The following is a 24,092-nucleotide window of genomic DNA, read 5'->3' on the forward strand; positions in this document are numbered from 1 at the left end:
CACACAAGATAGCTAGACAGCACTTAAATAGCTCTACAGAAAGACAAAGACACTTCTATAATCTAAAAACTTTTCTCAACCATTACAAGGCAGGAGACAAAGTATGGGTTCTAAATGAATCCGACACGGGAAAACTCAGTAATTGTTACTGGGGACCTTGTATTATTGTGGAGAAAATTTCAGATCTTACTTACAGAGTGAAGTCCCTTGATAATCCTACCCAGAAAGTTATACATCATGACAAGCTAAAACCTTATTATGAGTAGTTATACTGATAATCTCCTGAGTTATCGTCCCTATACAATGTCATCATCTTTTATCATTTAGAAAAGAAATTATTATAAATAGGAAGCTAGGAAATTATTTTTTTGTGAAGTTTTTAATCTGGACAATGTCTCATATTAAAAGAGATGTGGTCTGCAGTCGTCAACTTTATTCATCTAAGAGAATCCTGGGGAAGGGTTGGATATTATCTTGAAGTTATTACTACAGTACTTAATGAACGGATGTTGTATATATGTTTAATATTTATATTGTATAGATGGCTGAAGTTAACATGTCAACTGCCAAGGAGATACTGAAGAGAGGCAGAGTATATCGATGTCTTCTCTGCGACAAGCAGGAGGGGGAGAAGCGGTACGTCATCAGCCACATATACAAATACCACATACCACTGGATTCAATTCCATATTACTGCTCCCTCTGCCATTTTCAGACGGATGAGGAGAATAAGCTCAAGGAGCATGTAAAGAGTTACAGCAGACACCAGGAGGCCAGGGATAACTTGGTACGCTTGGGGAGACAGCCGGGGAGTGACGAGACTTACTTACAGAAGAACAGAGATGGTATTATTCCCAAGGAAGACCAGCATTTTGAAAGATTAGGAAAAGAGGAGTCTAGGAAAGTTTGGCTGGACAGACTGAAGGGCACTAGTAAGGCTGCTGCTGCCCCTACGCCTCAACCATTGAGTCATAATAGTCCCATTGTTGTTACTCCACCAGTATTGCCCTCCACAGTAACCAGTGTTACATGTAACACTCAAAGCCAGGTTAGCAACTCTGCCTTTCAACGACTCCAACCCACTCCCACCTTCCCAGACTTGCTGCAGTTGGACGATGTTGACCCGGAACTTTTTTCCTTTCTGGGGGAGCCTCTTCAACAGCAAACTACCGCTACACCAATTTGTCTGCCACCAGAGAAAGTAGAAGGAGCAACTATAATTCCTACACAAACTACCAGTGCTACAGAAGTAGGTGGAAGGCAAGCCCCAAGGAAGTCGATGGAGAAAGAAAAGAGATCACGAAGTAGAAGTAGCAGTAGTTTCAGTGAAGACGAGAAAGAGAGTACTAAAAGGAGAGCAAGGACAAGAGGAAGGGCAGAACCAAGAGAGAGATCGAGATCAGGGTCACAGACTCGTCTTATGTATGACATCGTGGGCCACCTATTCAATGTTCAGAGGACCCTGCAGAACATCCATCATGAGATGCAAACACAGACTGATATTTTGAAGGGCCTAAGGGATCAGTATCAGATGACCAGGAATGATAGACAGACAACCCGGAATGATGCCATAAATCAATTCACAAGATCAAGATCTCCAGTAAGGCAAAGGAACAACAACCAGTATCAAAGGTACCAAGCACCGTATAACAGGAGGAAGTAAAGAATATATTACTATCATTAATCTGAATTTGTATTGTTAGTGTTTTCTCTTCTTTTTTTTTTAATAATCTGTGGATTATGTATAAACTTTGTTGTTAAAAATAAATCTGTACATTTGGGTAAATTGTTTATAGATGTGGGTTAGAGGTGGATTTTTTTTTGAAAAACAATGTCAGTATGACTGTATATATTTAAATATGTGTACCTGGATATAACATATTTATAAGCATCATTGATATTGACTTGATGTATGTATATAATAGAAAGTTTTTGTGAGTGAATTGAGTTGTGGTTAGTATACATCTTAAAATGCTGATAATTTGTTATTAATGTTGTTTTGTTATTAACATTCATAATCTCATCAACTGTACATATTTTTTTATTTGCATACTTGCAATGGTACTGTCATAGTATTTGATTATTATTCATGAGGACATGAATGTTTTTAACGGAGGGGTAATGTAAAGTTTGATCATTTCAAGTTTCCATATTTTATTTGTATTTAAAATACAAATCTTGTCATATTAATCTACCTCTATAAATGATTCATAATTTGAGTATTTTGATCATATGTATTGTATGTTTATTACTTAATGTTCTAAATTTGGATTCACAACTTTTCATGTCATCGTATGTAAAGTGAAAGTAGAACGAACACATGTAATATATGCATATCCTTTCATATTTAACGATGTCCTTGTTGAAATAATTGCATAAATGCTGTAACTAGAGCATGATCTACTAAATGTTTTAAGAAAATTACGTTTTTTACTGGTATTTTACCTGTATTGTGCAAACACGTGTTGTAAGCTGCAGACAGTCTTAGTTTTCTATTTACATGTCGGCGCAATGCATTATGGGTGAATTTTCGTTTACTTCTTTGATCCGCGCACCCCAGATATTTATGCGCTGACAGATTTTTCTATTAATTAGAAAAATGAGCTTTAAGGTAATTAATTATGTTGCATAATATATTAATGAATTAGAGTTATATTTTATTCGTATTTTAAACTTGTTAAAGTAATTTTTTTATAGATGGGAACTATTTTCCGTTGTATTTTTCTTTCGGATTCCGTTGCTTTCCAACGGATTCCGTGTTGTTTTGGAACGCATACCGTTCCCCGAGGGTATATAAGTGAGCACCCGTTGTACAACGGGGACTCCAGATTTTTGGGCTTTTAGGATAAGATGTAGGTGAAATTTTAAGAACTTTTGGGGAATTTTTCTTTATTTCTATTAGTAACTCAGTAATTTGAAGAAATTTAGCTAGGCCTATTTATTTATTAGAGCCGTTTCACAATATTAATTAATATGTCTTAGGGAAATTTAATATTTTTGGGAATTTGGGGTTAAGACGACTGCAGCCATTATTATTTTTTTTTTTATTGTATTTTTCTTGATTGAATTTTTATCATTGATTAAATTTTATTTAATTTGTTAATTGAGATTAAGCCAGAATAAACCATCATCTCAAGCTATTTAAATCTTATTTTAATTATTTACTGGAGTCCATCATTTAATTTAAAAATAAATTGGTTTAAAGTTAGTAAATTTCTGGGTGTTCAAAGTACCGTTAATCAGTTAATACACCCCAGTGATTGAGTGCCATCCCGTTACAGTATGTTATTTTACATCTCCTTTGAGAATTTTTCACACACAGACATCACCATAATCCATATACATGTACTGGTGAAGAGCTTCAAATTTAGATCTTTACTCAGCAGTCAGGGCCATTGAGTAGCAAGGGTTCTTTATTGTTCTCTTCTGTAACACAGGACCTCAGTTTTTAAGGTCTGACAACATGTTCCTCGAATACATGTATCTGGTTTTGCATTCCTTTGTAAAATACAAAAATATCTTTATAATTATCAATATCTTTTGAATTGTAAACTATTTTTGACATGTCTGTAAAAAACATGTACCCAGGTATATTAACCAAAAATTGTGTTATCAGCAGTTCTAGTGATTTCCAGTATAGAAATATATAGGAAATGCCATAATCCAGGATCTTGCACAAATGCCTGGTAATGTACCCAAATTTTTGTTGAGGAAATTTCTTAAAATAGTCGTATTTCAATTGCAAATTCTTGGAAAATATATTTTTGAGCAATGTGTCATCTGACCTTAAGGACTCATCAGAAGAGGCACAACTTTCATTTCAAAATGCTGAGCGCTTGGTGAAGGAACAGCTACTACCTATTTTTTTATCGACAGAGGTCTGTCAATGTCATGGCTGAGGTTTGAACTCACGACCTTCTGATCATGGAGCAAGCACTCTACCAACTGAGCTATTGTGATGATTCATTTTCCAGGTGAATGAACAGTTTAAATATTTACAGCTGGTCCATACTCTAGTAATTTTAAGCTCTACTGTCGATGAACTTAATCGATTTTGCATGTTACTTTGGATGCACACATCCAGATATGCTCAAGAGGCTGGATCTGACCTTAATTTGCAGGGTTATTGTACAGTGAAAGTTTTTGGAGCAGGGTCATATTCAAGTATCTATGGACCAAAATTGTGTTGGTAGATGCTGTATGTACGGATGCACATTACCAGGACATTTGTTTGGTGTGAGACTTGTCTTATAAATAACATCCGCTAAGGTGACCTTTTGAATCTTTAATTACCTATGTTTTAAGTTAGGCTTTTGAAATTTAATCTGTTCATGGGTAACCAAAACAGATTTAGAGACTTACAAATTTTATTTCAAAATATCTTTTAGGTAAAAAAAAAAAAAAGCAGCTAGGCTTAACAATTTTGGCCTGCACAGGAGTTTGTTGTCTTTGTAAAATTACAGATGAAAATGGGTAAATTGTATAGCCTGTCTTGCCTGCTTATCTACTGTGGTACTAGTATCTATGTCATCTGTTATAGATGTAGGGATTTCAGGATGACCTAAATCAATGTGTTATACTGATAGTCCATTCACAAGATCCAAGCTTATCAGTACAATAAAAAAATAACAACAGACATCATGATCACTTATAAAAATGTATTTTCATTGAAAAGTTTCATTTACAATTACAGTAACCTTGAGTATTTAAAGAAGTTTAAATAAAGCTTGCTTTCTGGACCTGGATGAAAAACATAAAAGTCCACTATCATTCACAGAATTACAACAGATTGTTCTCAATAACTTAGTCCTCCCCACATTCTCTCTGTGTTCTATAGGATTCTCTCATCATATAGAGCTTATCTCCACCAAAGACAATATTAAGTTTTCTTGCACTGGTCCAGCATTTATTATTTTTTCTATACCTTCTTAAAGGACTCTTACTTACAAAACAGATCTAGAAATGTGGAATTCACCTTGATAAGTACTCAAAAACTGTAGTTCAGAGTAAAGATTTGAACAGACTTTGAAAATTATACAGCTGTCTATGTAGAGCATAAACAAAAAATTCTTGAAATATGTTGTCCATTTGTAAAATGCAAAAATTTGCTGTAATACAAAACATTTTAATGCCTTTCAATTAATTTTTCTCAAGGGGTATAGTTAATTACTTAAAATTGCTTCTACCCCAAAGATATTATCAGTAATTTGCAGCATATTATAAAGTGTATATAAATAAGGGATTTCTGTTTGAAAGAGGTACTCATGTGATTTGTTTAATACCGGTATGACTTTGAAAAAGTGCAAATTTTTTTTTGTGCAGTCCTGTAAATAGGATGAAATGACTGATAATATTGCATTGAAGAGGATATCTTGTTTTAGCAAAAAAGAATTTTACAAGAACCCTCAAGGTATGAATCTGTAGTTTACAACTGTATACACTGGTAACCTATCTACAGAATGGAAACAAAAATTTACTGATGAAAATTCTGTACAGATGACAATAAATGAAATTCACACAAAATATATGACACCTTGGTTATATATGGAAGAATCTGAAGGACAGTCTGGAAAAGTTTTTATATTTTCTGTGAGAAGGGGCATAACTCTTACGACAACCACAAGAGGTCACTGAAAGCAGCTAACAACCATCATGTGTAAAATCTATCGGCAATGCTGTGAAAAATAATGCCATTTGAAATAAAAATAATTAAAACAGCTTGTAATATTTATACAGAATAGCAATACCAGCACTTTAGAAATTGATAAGCTTTTTTCACGTAAAAATACCTATAATACATATAAAAAGAAATACGTATGCCCCAAGGATACAACCTCATGAATTTCAATATGCAAGCTCAATGCATCACTTTCGTATTAGATCCACAATTTCCTGGATAGCAACATGGACATCGTTAATGATTTTCATTCCAAATGCAGGATTGGAACTACAGATTGTTTTGACATTTTCACTTTGAGAAAGAAGGCGCGATAATAACTCCTTGGCATGAAACTTTGCATGTGGCGGCATGGAATCAAAGAACTGAGAACATAGGTCATGAAATTGTAGGACTTTCTCATACAGAATCATAAAATTTGCGCTGTTTTTATTTCCTGTACTAGTTAAATTCTGAAGAGAGGATAACACATCATCAGACATGTTCAAAATACTGTCACGAGAAACACAAGGACTATCAGAATCAGAATTTCCCCCTGTATGATGGTAACTCTCTTGCACAGGCTCTAAGGAATCAAACACAGATTTTGACATAAATGACTGCTGCATACCAATGCTATGAGGAAGTGGTTTTGGTAATACAGGTTTATTTGCAATAATGTCATCAATGTTGCTTGCTTTCCCCTCCCTCATTGAATTCCTATCCTGCTCTCCTCTGGAGAATGGCTTTATATGTCCAAAGTCTGGGCCAGCAGACTGAAACATTGCTACTTTTGATAAAACAGATGCACTCTGCTTGTCGTCCTTCTCCGCAGTTTCCTCCGTGTAAGGATACTCACCAATAGAAGATGACCTCATTTTTTGAGCGAGATGTGGTCTCATGGCTGGGGAAACAAATTCAGACTGTTTTTTAACTTCTGATGGAAGTTTTGGGGAGAATGCATTCTCTCCACCTTTATCTACAGAGTAACTAGGAAGAGATTTATACAAACTCTGGGACATGGAGGAAGGGGTAGTTTGGTCCACACTCTTATCATGGAGATTATCTTGATCTGCAGGCTCAGTGAACATTCGGGATAATCGAGGACTAGGTTTTGGTTTTTGAGCCAGATCAGGATACTGCCGAGAAAAAGAGTCTAAAGCACCACCACCAGTGTGGGTCAAGTCAGATTTCTGTCTTTGAAGTAAGGAATTAAAATGAGAATTTTGATTCTCAGCTATCACATTGTGAGACTGTGACTTGACAACTGCAGATGGTTTTACGTTGGGTTCAGGTTTTATTCCCTCCACAGAATCGGGAGGGACCACATTCTGGTTTTGTCTCCACTGATCACCTAGTCCGTTCTCGTTCTCTGGTAACAACACAGGACAGGAAGCAATGCTGGCTGTGTCCGTGCCAGAATCATGATCTTCAACTGTAGGAAGGTTATCCACACGCTGCTGATCAACACCACTCTCCATAGAGGCAAGATAAGCCTCAATCCTCCGACCTTTGGGAATGGTGCCATAGCGACTAATAGCTTTAGTAACATTATTCACATCTAAACGTCCAATGGTGACTTGGTCAGACTCAGCATCAAGACTCCTGGCCACCATCGTGTTGCTCTTTCCAGCCTCTACCCTTCTGAAGGGCTCACCTCCAGACTTTTTCCTCTGAAGAGCCTGCGAGGGGAGAGGGAGTGCTTTTTTGGGATAAGATCTTCCTTTCACTTGAACATGTCCAAAGTCTTTGTTTTCCTCCAAAAAATTAGTGTTTGTCTCTTTGTCAGATTTTTGTCGGTTTTCCACATCTGATGCTAGTCTTAGTTCTCTATGATAAGGTATGGAGAACTTACGAGTGGTGTTCTTATCCCCCTGTTCAAAGGAAGGAGATTTTGTGGCACTGTCAACATTAATCATGTATTTTGATTTATCAATCGGTGCTCTTTTAACACTGTCTGAGCTATTCTGGCCAATGCTTCCATCCTCGGATGTTCTTATTCCTTCTTTAGAATCCATTCTCTGGAACGTTTTAGGTGATCCTAACTCCAATCGCTTTGACGGTTGCAAAGATATTGTTGGTCCGAAATCACTAGCTATTGATTGGTCCAAGTCATTTTCACCATAGAACTCCACTTTACTAGAACTCTCTATCTTAGCTTTTTGAAGCTTCATCTTGGCTTTTAATTCACTCTCCATGTTAGGACTTTCTTGTTCTTTACAAGAAGTGGTTCTCCGTGGGGGAGGTGGTGCTGCCCCACCTTTCTTCTTGGCTTTGTTGGATAAAACAGCAGACACCTGTCTCAAAGACTCATCAGAATTCCTGGAGGGCAAGACTTTCCTTCCTGTAAGAGGTGTGGAACCTACAAAAGGACAAGAATGAGAAGATATTACATCTCACGTCAAGCTGTACTCTAGTAAAACAAAGATTTATCAAACACATCTGTACATGTTATATATCAAATATTTAAACTGACAGAAAATGTATTTTAAATTAAATCTAGGACAACTTAGTTAGGTAATTAAAATATGTTTTTAGCTCATAAGATCATGTACATGTATCTCATTATCCTGAGGCAATGAAATCGAAAATTTCATTCTCGTGTACATTTTTAATAGCAATAGCATAGGATATAATACAGCATTAATGAGCATTCATGAAAAGTTCTGTCTCCCTTAAAACCAAATGCCTATCTCACAAAAATAAGGTGTCATGAAAATTTGATGATCTACAGTATACAATATTGTACACTAAAGAATGAAGTTAAAGAGGTCCTTTTTAAGTTGCTAAGCATTATTCTTATATTAATTGGTTATTCTAATGCAACTGTTTTGTAAAATGTATTTTGATTGGATAATACACTGATGTTTGAGGCAGTAAAACGAGCATTAATGAGAATGAAAGCTTTTGACTGTGATGTTATAATAAAACGATTCAAAAACACAACACTTCGTGATGTATTTCATGTAACAAACTCCCAAAATAAGATGAAAACATTGAACAAAATGCATAAATTGCATTAGAATGGGAATTACTGTCTTCTGATTTGTTAACTGCGACCTTTAGTGCTGATTTAACAGTCGCAGACATCCGTTTTACCGGTTCTTGCTGGTAAAACTCAGTTTGCGACCGTTAAATCAGCATTAACAGTCACAAATAACGAATGAGAAGACAGTTATTCCCTAAATATTTCATCACACACGTACTGGCACTCATTTGTCCTCCGTCTGTCATGTGATCAGCCTCCGATACATTTCTTTTCTTTGATGACTGAAGTATTGGAATCTTTTTTGTGTCCGTTTTCTCCAACTCTTTCTCAATTTCTACAAGACATGGGTTGACAGATAATATAACCTAAAACAAGCCTGTCAATGATGCATGTATGTGAACTAGCTCTGTTTATTACATGTAAAGGGGTACTTATGTTGGAAGTTTATATATAATGAGCCTGAAACAATAAAATAATATAACCTAAAACAAGCCTGTCAATGATGCATGTATGTGAACTAGCTCTGTTTATTACATGTAAAGGGGTACTTATGTTGGAAGTTTATATATAATGAGCCTGAAACAATAAAATAATATAACCTAAAACAAGCCTGTCAATGATGCATGTATGTGAACTAGCTCTGTTTATTACATGTAAAGGGGTACTTATGTTGGAAGTTTATATATAATGAGCCTGAAACAATAAAATCAGAAGGAACTTAATGAAGAAATAAGAATTTACCACCACTGTTTTTCAGAGTGGGAGTTTAAATACTGTGAAATCACTTTTTTTCTTGGGGGTTTAATTTTTGTTGTTTTCGAAGTATGAAGAGACCCACAAATTCATGTCCACCACGAAATGTACAATTTCATATGTTTAACTATTCAACACTTACTCTACCCAAGAAATCAAAACACCCCAGACCAATATTTTTCCTCAAACCTTGAAAATTTGACCACACAAAAATATGTGAATTCACAGTAAATGAATCTGAAAATATAGTGATGACAATATAGCAATTATTTCAATCTGATGTTCTTCAATAGCTTTACCTTCATTTAAACTTGATTTATCAAACATATGTTCTAGTGAATTGTGGATCTCTAGAAAAGTTGGTCGATCTTTTGGGTCCCATTGCCAGCCTGCCAAAACAAGGGAAGCCACTTTGAAATTAGTAGCACAAAGACATTCTTCAATCTATATTCTAAATCCCTGCATAATGGGATAATTGTTTAAAGTTCATTCCTCTGCTTGATCTCTTTCATATTATTTTCTGTATCACAGCATAATGTACACTTAAACAATGAATCCTTAAAGATAGTGTTTATTTAAATAATACAGTGGCTTCCATTTTATCGGATAGTGGTTTAACGAATATTTCGGCTATTTCAATATAATATCAGAGCACAAAACCATTTCTTATATATTTATTAATAATTTCACCTGATATTCTGATGAGAAAATATTGGACTTTCGTTTTATCCGATACAAATATTTGGACTATCATAGTGTTTTTTGATAATCAGCACCTTGTTCACACCTCCAACTTCGTATGTGAAGCCTTTGTTTACACAGTTTGACACCAATTACCTTGACTGGCTTGAGTACGACAATGAAGGGGATTAGTTACGGCTGGACGCACACAGGCACCTTACCTGTGTCAATAGTGGGCATAGTAAATAGATATGTTTTAATTATAGTTGTGGTGATCAGCTTGGGTTCAACGATGCACTTGTTAATTATGACATTTATTTGTAATTTTTTTTCAGCGTGAAATTTTAATTATTGAACTGATTAGCTTGTGTATGACAATTTGCTTGGATAATGAAATAAGCCTATTCAATCGTTTAACTTGGTCAATTGGCTTAATATTTATTCACTTTTCAGTGCAAAATTTATGGTAAAAATCACAAATGGCCCATTCTCTAAAAATACGTCTCAAAATTCATACCATCTTTCTTCACATGGCTCTCAAAATCTCTCTTCAGCAGACAAGAACGAGACTGGTAAACTCACACACAGTATAAAATACGTAACCGTATTAAAGAAACAAATAAAAACGAAACAATTATATATATTTAATATTTTTGTTTATTTTTAATTTACAATCTATCCAGGGAAAAATAGTTTACGGTTATTATTCAAGCATTTAGTCTACTTCCGTTTCCAAAATGGCGACCATCGAAGAAGGAATGTAAACATGTGCTGAAGAAAGATGGCAATAAATATCAAAGAATATATTCTATACGTCAATTTATTTGAAAAAAAATTTCATATTAAATTCATAAGTAAGTGAAATAAATTATTTTTAGTAAAGTCATTAAGTAAACATGTCAAAAGAAAAACGAAAGTGCAAGCTTGAAATTTGCTACGATGTATTATCAATACATGTAGCTCTATACATCTATCTTTGGACTCGGTATGGAGCAATCGGCTATTCTAATTTTCGGCTATTCGGATAAAACTAGGCTGACAACTTGACTATTTGATAAAACGGGAACCACTGTACTTTTTAGTATTAATTGAAGGATTCTCTCCCTCTCTCCTCTAATACATACACTTCATCATGAGTTCATACACATTAGCAGGACATCCTGCGGGTCTGTCCATTCTGTATTGTCTCTCCAGGAGATGATACACCTCAGTGAGCTCTACCCCGGGGTAGGGTGACATCCCATAGGTAGCCAGCTCCCACAGCAGCACTCCAAAAGCTGAAAATATAAAAGTATGTACATGTATTATATAAAAAATTGGATAATAAACTTGACATTATGTTTGGCTACAATTTTAGTTACATGCACATTTCCTGTCTAAATTAAAAACTTTCATGTATAGAATTGGCAAAGTAGTAAATCAGAAATTATTACTGCAATACTTTTTTTCATGTATCTTTATCAATTTGTTCTTAGAATACTCTATCAATATAGTTACATTTACATGTATAAATGAAATTCTACAGCACTAATAAAGAGAAATCATACCCCAAACATCAGACTTGGTGGAGAATCTGTTGAAGGCTAGACCCTCTGGGGCAGTCCATTTGATGGGAAACTTTGCCCCTGCGTGAGCAGTGTAGGTATCATCCTTCATGAGCCGAGCCAATCCGAAGTCTGCCACCTTTACAAGGTGATCGGGACCCACAAGGCAATTCCTGGCAGCCAGATCCCTACAAAATCAGGTTTACATAAAAATTTTGTTCTTTTCAAGAAACCATCCAAGTTCTTTAAAGCTAAAAATTAGTTCCTTTTAGAACTATACCTGTGGATAAAGTTTCTGGCCTCGAGATACGCCATTGCTGAGGCTATCTGTGTAGCCATGTACATCAACACTGTAGGGCCTATGTCATCCTTAGTGGTGCTCCGTAGGTAATCTAAAAGGTTTCCCTGAGCCATGAACTCTGTCACAATGTAGAAAGGGGGTTCTCGTGTACAGACACCTGAAAAAAATCTCCTTATGATTCTCCCTGATAAAAACCTACATTAGAGGCCTATGGGCCAAATTGCTCACCTGAACACTTTGGCTAGAGATAAGCAGAAATCAGTTCATTATTGAAAAGTTTAATATAAGTGGTCCAAAACTACACCCTCACTGGGTCATGATTTGAACAAACTTGAATCTACACTACCTGAGAATGCTTCCATATTTCTTTGCCTAATCATGGCTTTAGAAGATTTTTAAAGATTTTTTCCTATATATTTCCATGTAAAAGTTTGATCTTCTATTGTGGCCCTGCCCTACCCCTAGGGATCCTGTTTTGAATAAATTTGAATCTACAATACCTGAGGATGCTTCTGTATTAATAGGACTAATCATGGCTTTGCTGTTCTTGAGAGAAGATTTTTAAAGATATTTCCAATATATTCCTATGTATAACTTTGATCCCCTATGGTGGGCCCACGCTATCCCTGGGGATCATACTTTGAACAAATTTGAATTTACACTACCTAAGGAATTTGTCTGTATTAATATGACTAATCATGGCTTTGCTGTTCTTAAGAAGATATTTAAAGATTTTTACTATATATTCCTATGTATAACTTTGATCTCTTGTTGTGGCCCAATCCTACATGTATCCCTGGGGGTCATGATTTGAACAAACTTGAATCTACACAATTATGTAATGAAGCTTCACATAAGTTTCATCCTTTCTGGCACAGTGGTTCTTGAGAAAAAATTTTTATAAGATGCCATTATATTCTCACTAATTCTGTTTTATCTCCCTTTGAAAGAGGGCATGGCCCTTCATTTGAACAAACTTGAATTCCCTTCACCCAAGGATGCTTTGTGGCCAGTGGTTCTTGAGAAGAAGTAAAAATGTGAAAAGTTAAAGTTACAAGACCACAGAAGGATGCTGGACACCATTCCTTCAGAAAAGCTCACTTGAGCCTTCTGCTCAGGTGAGCTAAAAACACAAAATGCTTTCAAAAGTGTGTGCTGTTAAACTTTATTGCTTAATATTTAAGCAAATTTCTAGGACAATAACAATTCTGTTGGCCTCACTGGCTCAATTTTTGGGGGGGGGTTTATAAAAAGTTTTTTTACTGAAAAAATTGTTTGAAACAGAGAGTTCTCATACTTATTAAAAAATGAAATCTGTATGACTTTATGTAAATAATTTTAGAAATTTAATCACATCTTTTTAATAAATCTAAAATTGATTCAAATTCAATTAAAATCTGAAATTACTGATTTTGAAGAAAATCTTTACCTTAAAAAGCCTGTATTTTAGAAATCATTTAAATGTCCTTTCAGTTTCAACCCATTGTTTTTTTTTCAGAATGCACTGGCATAATAATATCCCAAAAAGAGAGTTTAACAAACTTGACTTAAAACCCAGTTTACCAAGTAATTGGACTAGATTTGGGTGTTTCATCTCCTTCATTATACAAGCTTCCTCCAGGAAATCTTTGAGAGCCATCGTATCTTCCTTTAAAGTTTTTACAGCGACGGTTTTGTTGTAGCGCTTCCATATGGCTTCATACACGTCACCATACTGACCCCCACCTGTTAAAGAAATACAACAGGTTGTCTCCGATTTTCTTTTACTTTTAATTTGTTCACTTTGGTTTGATCCAACAATATGTGACAATCTTGTATAAAATAGAAGGGCCACAACTCTGACCTAGTCTGTGTTTCATGGCAATTTCAGTCCTTTCGATCTCCCACCTATCTGGCTCAGGACTGAGACCAAACACTGTGGGCTTCTGGCGCTTCGGTGCAGGGTACAGAAGAGTGGTAACCAAACCATCAGAGTGGATCGAATGGTGGTGGACTAGTTCTGCTAATGTATTAAATCTGTGTTCTGCTGTAACATACACCTGAAAATCAATTGTTTTTGCATTAATAGATAAATTTATCTTCATGATATGATTTGATTCTGGCAGTCATACACAACACCGATAAAAATAAAATGGACGAACAACAATTAACTTTACTTCAAATTTGAAACGACCGTTCACGGTAGCTCAGTCAGTAGAGCGCTCACTCCGTGATCGGGAGGTCGTGAGTTCGAATCTCGGCCGCGACAGACCTAAGTCGATAAAAAATAGGTAGCAACTGTTCCTTCGCCATGCGCTCGGCAATTTGAAGTGAAAGTTGCGGGTCCTTCGGATGAGACCTTAAAAACCGAGGCCCGTGTCACGACAGGCGTTGGCACGATAAAGATCCCTCACTGCTCAATGGCCCTGAGTGCCGAGTAAAGGTCAAAATTTGAAGCCCTTCACCGGTATATGGTGACGTCTCTATATGAGTGAAAAATTCTCGAATGGGACATAAAACAATATACAATCAATCAATCAATCAAATTTGAAACACAATTTCTTTTATGAAATTGATTAAGTAATATTAAAATACTTCGATTTACAGTTTTTTAATTTAAAGCTACCTTTCCATCTGAATCATCACTAATTCTGTAATGGTATACACGTCCCTCAAATCGTACAGAAATTGACCTTTGACCTGGACTACTTTCACTTTCTCTGACAAGGAAACTGCCATTTATTCCACTACTGAGAAGATATTCTGAGGCGTTTCTGGAGATTTGTCCATGGTACCATGAGAACTTGTCCAGGCTATTGACGGGGGCGATGTAGTTGCTTGGCACCCAGCCTATCTCTCCAGCTTTGTTCTTGACCTCACACCATTCTCCGCCCTTGTTATAGCCCAGGATTGTGATTTGTTCCCCTTCAACAAAGTGCAAGGTGATAGAAAGATGTAGCAGAGGGTAGCATGCATACACATAATATCAACAGCATACACAGAATATTAACAACACACAGGCAAAACAAATCATTTACATAAAATACCCCCCAAAAAAAAAAACCAACAACAACACAACAATCAACTCTAACTCAACTAAATTATTTTTTTTATTCATGAAGTAGTTAAACCTACACAAGATAACTTCTACTTTCCCTTAGCAATTTCTAGATGGTCTATTAATGTTAGAAATGTCTAGCCCCTATATATTCAAGCTGACATGTATTTTTAAAAGGATCAATTTTCTTTTGAATATATGAGATACCTATAACCATATTAAATTTCATCTCAATTCAGATTAACAAGGGAATCACTTAATAGTTAAATACTCAACATTTAGGCATATTCTGAAACCCAATGTTTACCCTTCATAAATACTTGACTGTCAAAAAAGCAAGATTTAAAGACTAATCTAACAACAGAGATATGCTGCAATTCTTATCAATATTGTGGATGTGTGACAGTGAAGATGATTGTAGGCCTGTCTGCAGATATGACGACATCACTGTAAGATGGCTATATAGAAAGCACCTATACCAAGTGTGAAGAATAAGCAAAAATCAATATCTTTCCTGCACGGAGTCGTGCATTCCTCAGATTGATAGGGCAGTGCTGGTGTGTTATTGAACATGTCTGACTGTATGGAAAAGGTTCCAACACACAGCCAGGTAAAAGATTAAGAATTTATGAATGAAGTCTCTACACAAGATAGGAGTCTACTACATCTACATGTAAAATAATTGTGTAATAGAAGACAACAACAAAATAGAAATCACTATAAAATATATGTCTAACACCAACTATGACTCTTATGATTCAAGTACATCCAAAGAAAGTTTACACAAAAAATTATATTAATTCAGTCATGCAGAAATGTTATTATGATGCATTAGCATCTCTGTACCAATCAATAGGAGCTTGTATTGCTCTTGTGAAATACAATGTCAGATCCTAAAAAAAAGGGGGGGGGGGTTATTCCACATCAAGTGATCCCTCCACCAATTCATTACTGTCCTGCTGTTTCTGCTTTGGAATGATAGAAATTAAATCAAATTCCTCCCTAAGAACAGGGTGGGTCATCAATGAATTGTAAGTATCTCCTCACAATATTTGTCAAACTACTACCTTCACTGTACCCCTGAACAGTCTTGTTATATATACATATTAATGATAACTCTAATACCTTCAGAATGTACAGCATTAGATTAGTGTCTAATTTTAACTGACTTTTTATAAATGATAACTTCAACTAGCAGCATTGTATAGTCTAGGGCCTGAATGGTATAGGTACTTGTGTACTAGTATTAACATACATTAGTACAGGTACTTGCATACTAGTATTAATGCAGTACAACATGGTATACACTTTTAAGCATGATTTTTATGCAATCCAGACAATTTTAACATCTGAATACTTAATAAATTTGACAAAAATGATCTAAAAGATCCAAATTCAAAACATAAGTCCAAACCTTCAGTTTTTGATAGCAGGGTTGTGACTAGTACCTTTGATAATGCTGAGCTGATTATCTCCCCCTGACTGGAAGTCGTACAGTGCCACAAATAAATTTGGATCATCCTCATTCTGTGCCAGTAGGTTTTCCTTTGACATCCATTTTGTGTTCAGGAAGTCACCAAGTGGGGATGGAGGTAGAGGGCGGGTTGTCAAGGTTGGTGTATCTGAAGGTCACAAATAAAAACAACATATATTAAATACAGTAGAAAGATACCTCACACACTTTAAGCTTCTTTCAATTAAATGCATGCATATATTTAATATTTAGAATTAAATGTCAGTTTCCTTTTAGAATATGATGATGACTTTACCAATCAAGTGCATATATTTTTTTTTTTTTTAAATTGTCTAAATTTCATTATTCATCAACTTCCCTTGGGTCTGGCTGATCCAATTGTATGTATCATGTACTGTTGTTTAGAGATAAGTGGCGATTTATGCTGCTTCATTATTTTCTGAATACATGATTGCGATAAAAAGTTAACCAGTATGCCAAGTATAATCTGTCTGACCCAGCCAGCATAGAGGTCTGGGTCTTAATTTCTGAATACAAGTTATCTGTTAGTTGACTCCAATTATCTACATTAATAAATTCTCATTATTCAATCCCATCTGTTGAACAATCCTACATAACTCTCTCTCCTGCATAATCAGGCACATGGGCCAATCTGAATATACATAAAACTTGTTAAGAAAACTCTTCAGCAGAAGAAAACACTTGGTATTGTATCTCAATTGATACTGAACATACACAGAGCAGCCAGAGAAACTTTTCACATGCTAGACAGGAGAAATGAGTTGCTTTCAGTTATCAAAATGATCTGAAGCAAGCTTGTTTTATTTGTAGCAATCTGTCTGTTGCTGTAGCAGATACTTCTGACACATACAAAAACCTCACTGGTCAACGACCTGGTATCTTACTTCTTTCTGCTTATCATGATGCTGTCTAATATTGAACTTTCCTTTTTGCAAATGTGCATTCTCTTCAAATGTGGAAAACAACTTGCAACAGTAAATGTTCATTTTTAACAAGCCATGGGAAAGAAAGATCAAAATGAATTCAGAACAAAGTATGGAAAAAAAAAATCAGAGAGCTTAACACCAGAATCAATTCTATCAATGTGCCTCATGCATCGTGCAGTTTTACAAAGAAAAATCAATAATTTACCAGTGGTCTCTCATTCCACACATAATTAATACATCTTTTCTTTAGATTTAAAGGTGATTGATGAATTACATGAGGAATCATTAACCAACATTAGCTGATTAATGCACATCTCCATCACTGATACAAAAACTGCAAACTTAAAATAAAAAAAAGGTAAAAACTTAAAATTTGTCCTTCTAAACAATGTGTCACTGTGAGGCATGTTAAATATTTTCATTTCATGTTATATCTGTTATTTATTCAGCATGTGCCCTGTTCAAGCCACACAAACCATTGTGGACTGTTTTCTGTAGCCCTCTCTCCAGCAGAGCTCTAAGACATGCCTCACTGCCTTGTGTTCTCTTTATTTGTTATTTCTGAATAATGACCAGGCTCCCAATACTCACTTATGGTCCACACCATCCCTGTCCATCAAGTTAGGGTCAAACTGTTTCATGTGACAATACAGACATATAAATACATCAGCTGTTCTAAACTCATTTATAAATACCTCTCTAATACAAAGAGACATAACAGTTTATAAAGCAATAACAAAAGCATTTCTTCTATAAATCAACTTTTCATGTAAACACAGAGATGTTATCTGTGGGTGTGTATCAAATGTCATTTACAGCTTTTGAAAAGAGGTTAATTTTCTGAATGGTGAAGATTAAATGTCGGTGGTCACAGCCTAGGACGGTGCCCTTCAGATATGTGTATTTACTGTGGTAAGGTATACAGGTGTGTACACCTGAACAGGTGAATTGTACATCAGGAGCTGACCAACATGCTGATGATGTGCCAAGTACATTCAGCTCTCATAATCTCTCCCTCTTGCCAACTAAACTTAATATTTTTTATTGTTAAACAATTCTTCAACGTCTCTTCAGCAGTTAGACTCCTGCTGTGACCAAATCATACTTGTTTTCTCTCTGTTGTACAGCTGGGGAGATACCAAGATATTCCCAAGTTTATGGCTCTTCCAAATCTCAAATTAACATATCAGAGCTCAAACCATGTGCAATATAAGCAAGAAATGTTTAAATGCAGCTAATTTGCAGACAGTGAAAATTTCCTTCGAGATGAACTGGGTCACAAGATTCCATAAGTTGCCCTTTAAACCAGTGATTGTTAAGACTATGTAAATACCTTCCAGTAATTCTCTGTTTATCCACATCTACATGTATTACCTGTACATATACTGTGTATATTAAAGATCCTGTTGCCTGTGAACACCTACAAGTTACACTGAACACACCTATACGTTATTTACAACATTGTCCTATCACAGTTTTTGCATGAAAATTTGCACTCCTTGTTTTATGAAACCTGTACGATTGTTTTAAAGACAATTCCCCTTACTGACTCTACTTGTTGACCTGTTCTTTTAATACCTCATTTAGAAATGATGTTATCAACACCTGACAGTCACCAGGTGCAAAACTATCCTCATCCATTGAATAAATCACCAGATTTTGATTTAAAACACTGAATTAAGAAGGAAGGATAAAACACAAGTTATGAATTACCTCTCTAAGTTTACCCAAAGTGCAGCACAACCAAAGAATTATTTTGGGAGTAATGTTATAAACATGCACATACTACAACCATTAATTGAATACACCTTTTATATATTTTGATTAAGAAACCTCTCTCTCAAGCTATTCTTAAGAAATTGCATTCTATTCACCTTTATACATAATTTCCCATAAGTATTTATTAACTGAAATTTGGGGACTGATATATCACAGAACACATACTGGTAAATGTACAAAATCCCAATTATGGCAAGTAATGAACAATAAACTTTATACAGGTTAATGCCCCCCCCCCCCCCATTTTACTTGCACCCCTTTTGCCCTCATCACAATTGGGTGAGTTCAAAGTAAACAGTTATTTCTTAAATACAATTATGTATGGGCGAATTTAAAACAGGGCAAAATTATTCTAAAGTGTAAAAGGGCGAAAATAACCCCCTGAGTACAGTACTTAAATAGCAGTAAGACGGGTTAGTGCTTTGAGATAATGGAGTACAGTGGCAGGGTTGTCCCTAAGACCCAGGGGCCAGGGAATTTCCCCACATATATTAATGTTATCCCCAGTTACTTTGGTACTCCCCCTCAACCCCCTATTAGGGGAGGAACCCCAGACCCCCTTCTACTTTTTTTAATGTCCCCTACTATTTCATTTCTTACGGACAACACTGGGGTGATAAAGCATTTTGGTAACAACATCTTCTGGATGCAAAGGAATACACACCTTACATTGCAAGACAATGCAAAACAATACAATCCATTTAAATTAATATATATAATATACATATAGTTGAGCCTTATAAATCTGGAGCTTATGTTTCTGAGAAAATTATCCTGATAATTGAATCCTCCGGATTAAAGAATACTGAAACCTAACATTTATGATTGGTAGATACATGTATAGCTGTTTATTCTGTTCCCTACAAAAGGTAAAGAATCAGGATTACAGACATTCAACTATATAAAGTTTGACTTGACTACATGTATATCATTATATATATATTACATAAAACAATCTTAGGACTTACTCCCTGTAGGATGTAAAACTGTGACTGGATATATAAGATATGGTACAGGCAAGTTTTACTCAATTGTTACGTGGTTTTGTGGTTTTCAAGCACTTATACAACAATGTCAATATCCTAAACAATTAGTAAATTAAAAACACTCATCATTCCAACCCCTTATAAATGACCTTTGTAAACATCACCTGGTACAACACAGTCCACATAAACAATACAACCATGTCCTTGTCCAAAGCGTAAAATACACATCCTTATTGGCTTAATGTAAAATATTGTAATTTTACACAAATGTGTTCCTATAAAACATATGGCAATAAATATTGAGCAATTCTAACAAGCTGAACTTTGGTAAAACATGCAACTTAAACTGAAACTGTACATATTTCATACAAGTGAATGAGTACACTCAGGATTCCTGTTCTGCACATGGCTCAGTGGTATAATTGAAAAATAGAAAATTCCATGGTTGAAATTCTCAAACATCAAAAATATGCGACTGGTATTTCTCCCAAAAGATAAAAGCATAATATCATTAATATGCTTAATTTAACCAGCATTAACTAAAATCAGAGACTACTTGGGCACGGGTCATAAAGAAAATTTTTTTTGCTTTCTCTTCCATACACATTATATATGATTGTTCACACATTATGTCTTGACTAATCGTGAGCACAGCCTTGGCTTTCAAATACACAGACTTTCTGATATGGTGCATTAACACAAAAGATAGATAACCAGTCTAGACGAACTCCAAAAACAGCGTTTCCGGAAGTAAGAAATTGAGACTGAAAAAGACTCCGAAAAAAGAGTCCGCGCATGCGCACACGCACAAAAAATGGCGATTTTTAGGCAAAAATGATGGGTCTACAAAAACTGTCTGTGCAAAGTTTTTGAAAGTATGGCAATTATGCCAGTACTCAGAAATGCTAAATAAAAGACTTTGGAAGAGATCGTATTTGTCAGAATTTTTATTTTATTTGCAAAAAAGGAGATATTTACTTTCAAAGTTGACGTTTGAAGTCAGGTCAATTACAGAGAAAACGATACGTTTGAGAAGTAAAAATGCATAATAAAAGGGATATATATGCAAAATGGGATAATATATATTGTAACTGTTAAAAACTTGACTGAATTTTACACATAAATTAGCATTCCGGTATTTTTATTTGTGTTAGACATCTGAATTGAACGCGTAAGTTCTTACCATCGTTATTTACCGATTTTTTATCACATACGAACAGATATTATTATGAAAACATTTTTAAAACTATTGGTTATCAATATGAAATCTTTAAAGACCACTCTTCTAGAAATTATAAGGTCACAACATGTCTTCTAAAAATGAACCTGTGAATATCTCTGCTCCGTGGTGAAAAATACGCATTTTCTAATTAAAATAAATACAAGTTGAGTGTCTTCAAAAACAAATAAAAGCACCTATATTGTAGGAACAACATGAAAATTAAATCAAGGAGACAATAAATCAAATAAGAAAATAATTCTTACCGGCAGTATTGAATTCAATGTCGTATATCCAATTTACTACTATGCAAGAGTTTGAAGCAATAAATAAGTCAATATCCACAAAATAATTTAATAAATATAATTATCCATTCAACAAAAAATTAAAATAAAGTCACAATGCACTAAATACAGCCATCATGCACCCGTATATTTGGAGAAAGCGAACGACAATCCATCGTTTGTTTACATCGGACGCCATTTTGCCGCAATGCATGATGGAGCCAAAGACTTCGTTTTCGGAGTTCACGCCGTTTTTAGAGTTCATCTAGACTGATAACACTTGTGTCAAACTCACTAAACACAATAGTCAATGGTTGATTCAGTAACCTTCTTTTCAACTAAAACTGACATTTGGACATATGACGGAAACTTTCCTTTTTGTACACAAAATTATGTTCTATTCCTTTCATTAAGAAAATTACTTGTTACAAACAGAAGGCTTCCCCATAAACCTGACTAACAATACATATTACCAGCTATCAATACTGAGTTAGCATATGTAAGAAAGCTAGGATTGTACAACTTACCTATCCCCCAAAATGCTGCTTGTTAAAAGGCCAGTTTTTATGCATTGATAATTTTACTTATAATATATTTAGGAAGTAAAATAATAGGAAAGGCTCTAAATACTGTGAGTGCAGCAAGCTCTTACAACAATCCCTGTGTGAAGAGAAAACTTGGACTACTGCACATTGATTCAACAGAATTTTTTTGCAGTTAACTCAGTACCCACAACCCTCCATAAATTGCATATGAATGCCCAAAAAATATTCTCATGATAACCGAACAAAAGTTCACAAATAAAAGAGAAAACTCATCTTGCTTTAATGGGAATTGCAGAAAGATAGTAGACTAAATGCTCATTCTTACAAAGTTGCACTTCTTCAACTCAGTTACATGGAAATGCAACCAACATATGATGTCATGTGATGTTACAGGCTAGATTGAGTCTTGTGCGGTTTCACTGAAGAGGGGGATCTAAGTTTTAAGTGTAAACTATAGTATTCAGTAATAAATACAGAACTGCACTCATAACAATGGCCATGCCATAAAAATATTAATTTAGTTCAATGAAATACATCTGTGAGGTGAAGTAAACACAAATTTATGTGGTAAGAGAGGTTCGATTTTGTTACACACTTTGGCCTCGGTCAACCAATACCTGACCAGGCCTGTATAGTCACAAAAGTAGACCTCATCAAGTCAATAATTATATAATGTATGTTTGTGTCTTAATCTCTTGCACAAGTTATTTCAAATTCTTCGAATAACATTTTGCAATTTTTGTCACAGTCACTGTAAAATATAGATTTAATAGTTAGATCTCTCACTGCAAACTGAGAAATGAAGAATTCATTTGAATTCTACTGTGATTCTCACTCAGTGTGGAACAAAATTAAACCTCTCTTACTACATTAATTCATGTATGACCTATTTTCATGTGTGCCATAGAAATATCTTCATAGCTCCAGGAATATATAGCTAAGCTAGGTGACATGAAGTAACAAATATGAAAATAATCAGTGCAAAATGTTGCAAACAATAAACAATCTCATATCATCACATGCACCTGATTAAGAATGTGCATCATGCACGTGATAAAAATGAGCCTGACCATGAATGGGCATCATGCTGATGATGCCCATTTTGTTACAATGGATGACCATCTCATCTCCATTATCAAAACTTCAAAGTATGTATGGGTAAAATCATTAAAGATATGAATAAAAATATGGAAAATTTGAGACCCTTTCTCTACTGTATTTCATAGAAAATCTCTAAATAACTTTACAAAGGTTGATTTCTATTGACATAATTATCATGGCCACAGGATATTTTACTACAGATGATCACCACCAGATCAAGTTAAATTGCTCTGATTGAACTTCTATAGTATAGAAGTATTTTTTCTATATATCAAATAAGCACTTCAAAACCAACTATTTTCCCCTTCCCTGGGACTCATGACCACCCTGACCATGGCATATCTGTCGACCCAGACAGACAATCGGTAGTCAGTCTGACACAGAATGAGTCATTGTGTACTCTGGATTCCAGTTAAACCCACTATGGAATCCGTGTTGAGGTAGCGTCCGAAAAGTACCACTTACCAGGCTGGTCAGAAGGGAAAAAGTTCCCTTGAGGAATCTTGGCCGGGGGTGGGTCCTTCTTTGTCTTGGATTTGGCCGCTTTAGGATTGCCTTCTTTTCCTTGTTGGGCTCCCATCTCTCTCCGGTTGTTCACGACTCCCTAGCCCCCTTCTCCTTGCATGTCGTCTGCACCACTTCACGTCATTGTAGATAATTGGTAAGTAGCAAATTTTGAGGAAATACTTGAACTCATGTAGTTGACACAACAGGGAAAAAGTCGATAATCTATTCCCTCGTATTCACTTCCTTCCTTCCGAGTCCGCCATATTGGTCTGTTCCCAATGCGAAAACG

General features: G+C 35.3%; 1 protein-coding gene across 1 annotated transcript; it reads right to left on the reverse strand.

Annotated features, from left to right (window-relative positions):
• Nucleotides 1–4,643: 4,643 nt before the first annotated feature.
• Nucleotides 4,644–24,092, reverse strand: LOC133201363 (tyrosine-protein kinase Abl-like). Its single transcript, XM_061337178.1, has 11 exons — nucleotides 23,762–24,092; nucleotides 16,410–16,583; nucleotides 14,530–14,828; nucleotides 13,768–13,963; nucleotides 13,488–13,649; nucleotides 11,904–12,081; nucleotides 11,627–11,811; nucleotides 11,204–11,356; nucleotides 9,698–9,787; nucleotides 8,863–8,979; nucleotides 4,644–8,018 (listed from the first exon to the last, which is right to left on the reverse strand). Exons 1-11 carry the CDS (start codon nucleotides 23,874–23,876, stop codon nucleotides 5,866–5,868), a joined length of 3,822 nt encoding a protein of 1,273 aa, XP_061193162.1. The 5' UTR covers nucleotides 23,877–24,092; the 3' UTR covers nucleotides 4,644–5,865.

This window comes from Saccostrea echinata, unplaced genomic scaffold (assembly GCF_033153115.1).
Source record: "Saccostrea echinata isolate AGI-Se365-2 ecotype Australia unplaced genomic scaffold, CSIRO_AGI_Sech_v1 ptg000043l, whole genome shotgun sequence".
NCBI classification, from domain to species: domain Eukaryota; kingdom Metazoa; phylum Mollusca; class Bivalvia; order Ostreida; family Ostreidae; genus Saccostrea; species Saccostrea echinata.